Below are 11,064 nucleotides of genomic sequence, written 5' to 3' on the forward strand. Positions count from 1 at the left end.
GATGCCCTCGCCCCACACTCGTTTGAGCCGCATGATTAGCTCCCATTTTATGAGAGCGAGATCTGGGAGGCCATCCCGCAACCGCCGAAGGGGCGGGCGCCCAGGCCTGACGGGTTCACCTCTGAAGTCCTCTGCGCTTCTTGGCCTGTTATCAAATATGACTTTGTCACTGTGTTCGACAAGCTATATACCCTCAATAGCCGCGGGTTCCAACGGCTCAATGAGGCACTCCTCCTCCTGTTACCCAAGAAGCAACATGCCGGCATGCTCTTGGACTACCGGCCGATCAGCCTGATCCATCTCTTTGCCAAGCTCTTTGCCAAGGTGCTCTCACTCCGCCTCGTGCCACGCCTCGGTGCTATGATTTCCGCCAGCCAAAGTGCATTCATTGTCGGTCGGTGCATACACGACAACTTCTTGCTCGTTCAGCAAACCGCGCGATAGCTCCACAACCTCAAGAACCCCCGTGTCATGCTCAATCTGGATATTGCACGCGTGTTCGACTTCGTTTCCTAGGCATTCCTGCTGGAGACTCCATGTCATATTGGGTCCGGCCACCGGTGGCGCGAGTGGATATGCATCCTCCTTGGTATGGCCAGCACACACACACATCCTCACCAACGGCGTCCCCGGACCACCAATCCACCACCGATGCGGGCTACGGCAGGGGAATCCCATATCCCCTATGATCTTTGTCATGGTAATCGATACCCTCAACAACCTCATCTGTTGCGCGACCCACGGGGGGTGCTGCAACGCCTCACTGCACGACACATGCCATCGAGTGTCTCCATCTACACCGACGACGTCGTCGTCTTTTGCCGACCAAATAGGCAAGACCCGACTGTCGTTTGCGAGCTGCTACGGGTCTTCGGGGCCGCCTTGGGGCTGCACACCAATTTCGCCAAGTGCGCGACATCCCCCATCTAGTGCGCAGCCATGGACCGGTCCATGATCACCGCGAACTTCGCCTGCCCACCGCAAGACTTCCCCACCACCTACCTCAGCCTACCACTGTCCATCCGCTAAGCCAGTGCTAACGCTCTACAACCTATCATCGACAAGCTGGAGCGTAGGCTATCGCCGTGGTGGGCATCCATGATGTCGCGGGGCGATCGACTAGCCCTGTGTCGTCATGTGCTTTTGGCCATGCCCGTACACATCATGTTTGTGATGGCCATCAATCCGCCGACCCTCAAGCGAATCAACCACCTGATCCGTAGCTTCCTGTGGTATGGTCGCAAAGATGCGAGCAACGGACACTGCATGGTCAATTGGCGTCGGGTATGTTGGCCTGTCTCCCTCGGCGGCCTCGGTATCCCGGACCTCCTGCGTGCCGGCATCTCGTCGCGCGCCCGGTGGTTGTGGCTGCAGAGAACGGATGCCTCGCGCCTGTGGCAACACCTTCACATCCCACGCTGCCCGGAGGTTCAGGCCATCTTCAGAGCCTCGACCACTTGGACCATCGGCAATGGTGAGTCATGCAGATTCTGGGAGGACCACTAGTTGGACGGGCAAAGCATGTCCAAGATCGCGCCCCTAGTCTACTGCAAGGTGCTAACGCCGGCGCAAGACGCGATTGGTGCGCGATGGGCTGCTCAACCGGGCGTGGACCACCGACATCCAAGGCGCCATGGTTGCGGCCATGACCGTGCAGTACGTCTCGCTTTGAGCGACGCCTATGGCACCTGACTCTGACCGACGAGCCGTTTGGTTGTCCTGGTGTTGGACTAGCATGGGGATCTACTCCGCTCGTTCCTGCTATCAAGCCCTATTCACTGGCTCCACCCCGACCCGCATTAGCGAATCATTTGGAGATCCTGGGCGCCGCTTCGCATCAAGTTTTTTCATCTGGCTCGCTCTGCTCGGCAGGTGCTGGACTGCCAATCGCCTTGCGCGTCACGGTCTTCCCCACGAGCCACATTGCCTTCTATGTGACCAAGAGCCCGAGACTATGCAACACCTCCTCACGGGCTGCTCCTTCTCCGACCAAGTTTGGCATGAGGTACTTTCTTGGTGTCGATGCACTGCCACGATCCCCGCCTAAGACGAGGAGTTCATCGCCTGGCTCTCCTCGGCCATCTCCAGCACCACGACCTATCTCCGCTGCGGCCTCGCCTCCATCGCCATACTTACTGCCCGACATTTATGGAAACATCACAATGGTTGTCTCTTTGATGGCGACCAACCCGCTGTGGGCCGCACGGTGCACATGATCCAAGAGGAGGCGTGACTTTGGGCACGCGCCGGCGCTAAGGGCCTAGCCCTAATCATACCCGAGGCGTAGGCACGGGTCTCTCCGGGCGGCACACCCGGTTGTCCTGTGTCCGCCTCTATATCTGACTTGTAACACTTTATTATACTGTCATCCTATCTATCAATGCAAAGATACGTAAAGCTTTTGCATATTCGTGGTAAAAAACATGCTTTCTTTTAACCCAATACAATCACTGATACTAACTCGCCCCCTATTTGCAAACGTCAGGCAAAGCACCGGCAAGCGAACGTAAGCAACAGTGTTCGGTGGAGTTGACTCTGGCTCACAAAGGGAGACGCCGCGGCGGAAGGGCGTAAATATATGACGACCGGCGGCGTCCTCGCATTGCCAAATTTGCCCTATGCGCCCATTACATCCGCCGGATTCCTGACAAAAGATTTCCCCTAAAACCCTCGCCGTCACTCCCAACTTCCCGACCCTCCTGACGTTCCCCTTCGTGCGGCCATGGTGGGCTCGGATCCGGAGCCTGACATCGCCGAGCTCTTCTGCCACTACAACGCCCTCTACTTCCAGGACTCCCTCGGCGCGTGCGCCGTCTCCTGGGCGGAGGAGCCACTCCCCTACGGGTAACCGCCCCTCCCAATCCTCGAGTTCTCTATCTTCTCGGGTGCCATCTAGGTTCGCTTCCTGGCCGGGCTTATGCAGATCGAGGCTTCAGATGTGGATTGTTTCCCGGATTGCAAGATATATGTTGCATTTCTTTGTTCCCCTTCGAAAATCACTGCGCATTCGCGGGCTGTCTAGATTTGATGCATTTTGATAATTTTCGAGGGGAAATTGCAGGGAGAAGAACCCTATTGTGCAGGAGCTGTGATTCGGTCCTTCCGGAGGTGCTAGAGGTTTAGCAGCCTTGTCGAGTCTAGACGGCCGTTCATCTATCAGGGGAAACTTTCACAATTACTTTTGGAGGGGAAGAGTCCAGTCGCTTTCTTGTGTTCACAAGAATTACCAATCCCTAAAAAAGAATTAGGGCACCAGAGGCAACACTAATGCTATCCGTTGTTCAGTATTCCAGTCAAAAGTTCCAGCCAGAACATATGTGGCTCAGATAACCCTATAAACTGCTGCGTGCGCATCGATGTTGGCTGAAGTTTCAGTGCTAACCTCTGAATGCTTGCATTGTTATATTGTGCATTGAGTTGAAGATATGTTTGGAGCGGCTGTGATTTCGGTAGTAAGTGTTGGGTGTATGGGAAGAACAAAGCAGGATGAAACAGTATGTATCTTCCACATCCTTTCTGGGAAGGAAATAGGAAAACAGTGTAGAGATGATAATTTTTATGCACTTGCCATCTCGATTAACGCCACACTCAGTTAAGTAGCTAGTGCTGGATGGCTCCACTAGATGTGAAGTTGTGAACCATTGGATGCCATTGTTTGGGTGGCTGAAAAGGTTTAGGGCCTGTTTGGACACAGCCCTGGCGCGCCCGACCAAATATTTGCTCGATGACCAGAGCGATGGTGTGCGTTTGGTTGAGATCCTATTATTTGGCTTGCACCAGCCCTGTCCGCCCTTCCCTTTCATTATGCAGCCAATTATTTGGCAAGTGGCCGGCGGCTGTTTCCTCCGCCAAAATTTTGGCATGCCATTATTGGCAGGGCGACCGCAGGCACAATACAAATGGCCCCTTAGGGCCGAAAACCTTCCTATTGTACATATATTATACATTATAATATGCTTGGGATATTACTGAAAAATAATGCTAATCTCTTAAGACATGGTGCGATAGCTCTGAGCTCCAACACAAGGATCTATTACGATTTTCTTACTTGTAGATTTGATGAAAGCAAAACTTTTGGTGGGATGATTTCGTTGTGTGATTGGGTACAGTGGCAATTTTGCACTCAAGGAATAACCCCTGTACCACCAATCAACAAATACGTTTGTTTCAAATCCATAAATCTAAAAGGCTACCAGTCTACCACGAAAGAAGCCTCAACCCTCAAGAGAGTGCCCAGTCGTCTCATTTCTCCATACTGATCATGCAATTTACAGAATAGATATGTCTACCTCTCCTAAGTATTCATTACATCATATAACCTTACCACATAAGGTCTAGAATATTTATGTGATATGGGCATTTTTTGGGTAAAAACAAGTCAATAATACCAAGGCTTCAGTATGCGTGAGACTTAACATTAATTAAAAATACGAGTGAAGTGTATAATGCATCCATTTTAATCAGTCGTGAAAAGCGATGAGAAATTGTGGAACCAAAGCGTGCTGACATTAGTACGTTGCAAAGATGAATTGTATACCGTGTGGTTGGAACATGGTGGTGTATCCCGGCCGACGCAGGTTCGAACCCTGTGGACACGATTAATTTCGTGGGTTCAGGTGTTGCGCCCCACACCTCCTTAATTAAAAAGCCGCAGGGGCTCCTCCTCCTTCTGTCTAGAGTTTTTTATACCATGTGATGCATCAATCATAGTGGTGGACTTCCAGTTAGGAAATAGTTCACCATTATACTAATAGTTTGATTCATTTGAGTGAAAAAACTGAATGGATTTATACCAGAAATAGCTTTCTGAAGTCCAACCAATGCTAAAGCCAGACTTAATCATGTGTGGTTTATCATCCACATTAGTATGTATCAAAGTACTTGTTGGTTCACATTACCGTATCACCAGAATAACCGTCTTGAAACTTCTCATGTTTAATCTTTTTTTTTGCAGTGATACAAGTGGCTGTGAGTATTATCCTGGCGGTGGTGGCTGTATTGTACTTCTTTCGAAGTCATTGTATGAACATCACACATACTCCGATCTGAAGAATGTTTTGCTCCATGAGATGATTCATGCCTATGTGTGCATCAAAGATAATAACACTAACCATAGGTACTTGTTCAATAAGACAAAGACTGGAATTTTCTAATATGCCTTAAAATTTCTAATTTTCTTCTCGTTAATTTCAAACCGTGATTGCAGTAACCATGGTGCAAACTTTCAGAAGTTAATGAATACAATCAATTCCAGCTCTTTACCAGATCATCATGTAAGTTGAATTCAAGTATTGACTGTCAGTCGATCTGTACTTAAGAGATTCCTTATTAACATTGTCAATTATATTCAGCGTCCTGTTGGTGGCTACAACATAATTATACTCCATGATATCAGAAAGAAATGTTATCAATACGAAGTAAGTATCTGGACTGTAAGTAAATCTAAAGTTAAATTTTGAGATTGACAGCTAACCTCTTTTGCAGTGTGATGGCTGTGGAGATTTTGTTAGATCAACCAAGATCAGAGGACCTTCACATGATGACTACATTGAGAGAATGGGTGCTAATTCCTCATGCCCGAATTTAGCTTGTCGGTGGCATAGGTATTAGCTCTATGCTTCACTGCATTTTCTGATTTGGTATTTGCCTTTTTGGTATATCTGCTGTTTTATTCCTGCCACCGATTTCACTGACTTGACGATATTCCTTACTTGTTCTAGCTATACCACTCGGCTTCTCAACAACTGTCACATAAAGAAGGGGGAGTTGCCATTATGTATTTAGAAAGAACAAGAAATATATCTGCACTATAAAAAGCACTATGCATATATGTTAATATGTGCACATTGCCACAACAACAAATATATTGGTATGAAAAATAGCGACGAAATGTGTCTTAAAGAAGACTTAATTTACATTTCAGATCCAGTTGTGTCCATCTATATCTTCCTGTTTATGTGATGGAGGAGTCACATCATCAATCTTATGATTACGTAATTGCCATAATCCATGTTTTCATGGTATTACATATGAAATAGCAATCCAAAAGGTCACATGCAAGTAATTCAAGTAATTAAGCTACCGTTGAATCATTCAATATTGCTCTCACGATCACTATCATGATACGGTTTCCCATCCTGGTTGTTGTTGTGCACATCTATGACATCACAACTCATTGATTCCTGCAGTCCCTACTTTTACATATACAGACAAAAATAAGATTGTTCCAATGCACATAAAAAATAATAAGCTGAAAGGTAGATAGGACTAAAAAAATAATATATATGTATATATGCTTAATTGTCTGAAATCTTTCGAAGTATTTTTTCTTCAGGGTTGTAGGTTTTGCAACAGCAGTACCAACCTCTCCTGATAGGTGTAGGCGGACAGAGAAGACAAGGCTTCCATCTCCAGCTCGAGATCTAGAAGGCACATAGGACTGCACGTAGAATGCAACACACAGAGCCTCTTTGACATCTCTTGGCAAGCCAACTATATCATCCATCTGTTTGAACCTAAATAATTGTCATTACCTAGTGTAGCATGAAAGAATTAAACCATAAAAGAATACCCATGTTTCGAAATAATCTATATCTATATCTATACCAATATAAAAAGACCCAAAGGGGGCAGATCCAATTAATCTCGGCCATCAAAACATGTCAATCCGACGACCTAGATTGCTTCTGGTGAGCGCTGAACATGTTTAGCGTGCAATTAATATCATACAAATTATCAACATATGAGCAGATCACATAATTAACACGTAATTGATTTCCTACCTAATATAAACATGCAATTGACACATAATTGATATCCTACCAAATATAAACATGCAATTAATTTCCTCTCTAATGTTAACGTGCATTGCACATACGAGTTTCCTAGTTGTAGCTAAGGATTAATTTTCTAGACTGTCAAAAAATAGATTGATTTTTTATAGCTTCGAAATAAATCATCAACAATTGGTTGGACGATGTGCTTCATTACTCCTAATTAAACAATGTGGGCTCATATTTTGTATAGTCTGAGCTCACATTGCTTAATTAGGTTTATTGGAGCACATTAATCGGTTGATTGCTTGATAAATTATCATGAAACTCTACAATACGAAGAGTTAGCTAAACATGGGTTATGTTTAATGGTTTAATTCTTTATTGAGGCTACATGTGGCAATTATGATTATATTGGGTTGGAGCATGCTGGATACCAGAGCTTGCTAAGAAATGCTGGTAAGGCGTTATGGGCGTTGCATCCTGTGTGTAATCACATGTCCAGCCTAGATCTTAAGCTGGAGGAGAATGGAGCGTTATATTCCTGATCCGTGCTACAACTTCATATACCTACCTTTCAGGATACATCTTTTCAAGTGCCACACTTATACGGCTTCTGCAAGACCTGCATCTCGAAGAAAATCATCAAAAGATTACTGACAAGCGTGCATACATACATATGCATTTTTAATCTGATCTACCTTTAGATTATTATTTCTATGTGCATGGAAAAATTGTTACTTTTCGTCTCTAAATATAGAGTGGAACCACAAGAAACCAACGAGAGAAAATGCGCCATTGATGAGGGATTAAATTGTGTAGCAAGATGTGCACACCAACAACCAAGATGAGAAAAACATGTCATACAGTGATCTCTCAAGCAATAATGTCATACAGCGTTCTAGACAAAAAAAAAAACATGCCATATGGCAACTTCCCCTTCTTTGTGTGACTGTTATTGAGCCAAGGAATGTTATGAAGTCAGTTACACCGATGGTGGGAAATGAAACATTTTTTAACCCTAAAGCTGATTTGCAAAAATCTGATTGAGTGGGTCACTAATGTCAAAATGTTATGTAATGGCACCGAGGCTAAAATATTAACTTTGTTAGTTACATGTCACTGTCTGCTAATTATGCAGGTATCCGAGTTTGGTTATGTATCTGACACGGCATCTAAATTTAAGCCTGACAAAAGAAGGATAGTCTCCGACTGCAAATTAGATTATTATTATGATGCAAAATCTTACCAAATATGCCTTTCTAATTTTTTTTGGATTTTTTCGTATTAATCTATTGCCAACTTGCACCCTATTTTTGTACCTCCTTTCCACCATATACTCTTAGATGTTTACCTTTTAATGTTGGTCTTGATATGCAGGCACAAGAAGCGATGCTCTGGTAGCTATTATAGAGTTGGAAAATCACCACCAGGCTGTGTAGAACTAGGGGGTTCTATAGGTAGCTTTTGCCACAAGACCTAGTAGTTCATCTAGAAATGTCCGGACCACTTTTCATTTTGTTTCATTACTAGTATAAGTTGCATAGAGTAATAGTGTTACTTATTGTTTTTGACAGCTTCAGGTGAAGAAACACTTGATGAACGCAAGGCTGCCAGATCAGCCAGTGGAAGTTGGCATGCCAAACATACATCAAATAAGTCGGGGACAAGCAATAAACATGAGCTGGAAGATGCATCAGCTGAGTTCCTTCATCCTACTGATGACGCAATTAACAAATCAGGTCTGGGCTCCTCTTCGGGGGACAGGTGTAATAAGAAAATCAAATTATCCAAGGACGTTCGCTTTGGCAACCTGACAAGCAAAACTGTTCAGCAAGCACCAAAGCGACCAAGAACAGATACAGCAAAAAGGAACCAAGAGTGCAGCAGACAAAAGAAAAGGAAAACTAGCAAGTGGGATAGATCCTATTCGATAATAGTTGATCGGTTGAATTATTACTGTGTTGATGATTCGGATGAAGATGAGGTACCTTTGATCAATAAAAGAACCGAAATGAGAAAACGACAAAGGTTACTGAAAAATTCTCAGGCAACAGAATCAAACGATTGTAGAAAGGATGTGTGTTTTGGTTCTTGTTCTCAAGGCTCAGGGGACAAGAACATATCTGAAAGTGCGCCTGCTTTTCAAGTTGAAGAACAGTCGTTACCAGATCATCTCGTGCTGTAGCTGCTCCAGGTCAAATAGAACATGAAACTGTGGACTCCGCAATTGGTGAAATTGTGGACATTTCAGATGGGTGACGATCACAGTTTAATTAGCTCCTCTTATCAACCCAAGCTTTCCGTTGTGCGTCTTGCTACTGCTAGACATCTCGCTACACTGCAAAAGTGCAAAGGTTGTAAACTTGGAACCCGGTTTGGTTTGCGCATATCGCCGCTATGGCAAGGATGCTGCGTCGTCCTGTGAAATATGTGTCCTTGGCTGCTGTACATAGTCTTGTTTATTTCTGTTGCAGTTTACTTCATTTTTTTACTAGCATAGAGGGGGTTGCAATGTTAGGTCTGTATGCTGTAGCTCACTTTGGGCTACCGTATTTCGCTTTTCTATTTCTGTACTGACGACAGCGGCAAGTCATCTAATTGTGGGCGTATGGTTTCCCCCTCTTTGTGTATTTTTACTGTAGATGTGAGAAAAGTTTTTTTTTTGGCGGGAGGCGAGAAAAGTTTCCACACTTTGATGCAAGGCCACTTTGTAATTTGGTTCCGACTTTGACCACTGATTTGACCAACAAGAATGTTACATGTCACAAAAGGTATTATATCACATGATTTGTATGCGGAATAAGTTTCCAATGTTAGATTTGTTATGGCATGTAACATATACTTTGTTGGTCAAATCAGTTGTCAAAGTTACATCCAAATTAGGAAGTGACCTTGCATAAAGTTTGATCTATACATTTCGTGAATAGATTTATTATTGCCTAGAAAGTTGTTCTTTAATAGACTTTTGGTAATCTATACGTCACTCTGCTATTTTTTTTAAGCCTCACTGTGCTATATGCTTCTATTGCATTTGCTTGCATCTTTAGTTTCTTTTCCGTAGTATACTGATATTGAAACCACATCAAAGAATGTTAGATTATATTGAAATGTAGTTTCCCTAGATTATACTCCCTCCGTCCCATAATATAAGAGCGTTTTTACACTAGTATAGTGTCGAAAGCGCTCTTATATTATGGGACAGAGGGAGTACAATATATGTTTTGATAAAAACAAGTCTGTCGATATATCCTTGACAATGGAGTAGATAATGTGAGATTCAGGAGAACTCTGATGGGGGATTCTCTTGAATTATGGAACCAGATCAAAGAAGCTTGTGCCTCTCTTGTTCTGAATAACAGGAAAGACGAGGCTGTATGGACTCTGACAAAGAAGAGGTAAATACACCGCAAGTCATAGAACTTGCACGCGACGGTCAGTTTGATGCATAAACTTGTAAAATCCGTGTTTTTGTCATCTAACTTGTCTTTCCGTTCATATACGGTGCTTTCTACCGTATCATGTGCACGCAAAAAAAAACATGGCAGGGGCCCACTATCAGGGGATGAGGCAGTGGGTAATCTGCGTGCACCGTTATTTTTCAAAAAGCACCCTTGCATTTTATTTATTTATGCACAAAATCCTTAAATAAAATGAAAAGTGCTAGAGCAGCAGCAGGATTCAAACACACGCCCCGCTAACTTAGATAGCCACTTGACCTCCTTACTATTGACGTTTATAGAGCACAATTAGCTTTATATAAGATAAACCATGCGAGTTAAAGTAGAAACCAAACGAGAAAAGGGCAAAACACCGGTTCTAACCTATGACCACATAAGCTCGCCACGTGTGCGAGCGCCAACCATCTGGCCACATTGACATTTAAATAGATAAACACAATTTCTCTTATGTATTATTTCTTTCTATTTAAGAAAATTACTTATATTCTCGATAAACTTTTTGGACAAATCAACTAGATTTTGTTTGAATTCAAGTAATTTTAAATTTAAAAATCTAGATAGGAAATATAGTGCAGACTGAGTGTACATATTTTTTGGACAAACCAACAAACATTTTGTATGAATTCGAGTAATGTTAATTTAAAAGTGTAGATAAAACAAAGTATAGTGCAGAATGAGTGTACGTATTTTTTGCACAAACCAACAAACATTTTGTATGAATTCGAGTAATTTTAAATTAAAAATGTAGATAAAACAAAATATAGTGCAGAATGAGTGTACGTATTTTTTGCACAAACCAACAAACATTTTGTATGAATTCGAGTAATTTT

General features: G+C 43.4%; 1 protein-coding gene across 1 annotated transcript; it reads left to right on the forward strand.

Moving 5' to 3' along the window:
* The first annotated feature begins 2,514 nt into the window (after nucleotides 1-2,514).
* On the forward strand, nucleotides 2,515-9,412 carry LOC119284960 (sprT-like domain-containing protein Spartan). The gene is made up of 7 exons (XM_037564148.1): nucleotides 2,515-2,844; nucleotides 4,955-5,116; nucleotides 5,207-5,273; nucleotides 5,352-5,417; nucleotides 5,485-5,603; nucleotides 8,154-8,233; nucleotides 8,351-9,412. The coding sequence occupies exons 1-7, from the start codon at nucleotides 2,723-2,725 to the stop codon at nucleotides 8,959-8,961; spliced, it is 1,227 nt and encodes a 408-aa protein (XP_037420045.1). The 5' UTR covers nucleotides 2,515-2,722; the 3' UTR covers nucleotides 8,962-9,412.
* The last annotated feature ends 1,652 nt before the right edge of the window (nucleotides 9,413-11,064 follow it).

Source organism: Triticum dicoccoides, chromosome 4A, assembly GCF_002162155.2.
Source record: "Triticum dicoccoides isolate Atlit2015 ecotype Zavitan chromosome 4A, WEW_v2.0, whole genome shotgun sequence".
NCBI classification, from domain to species: Eukaryota; Viridiplantae; Streptophyta; class Magnoliopsida; order Poales; family Poaceae; genus Triticum; species Triticum dicoccoides.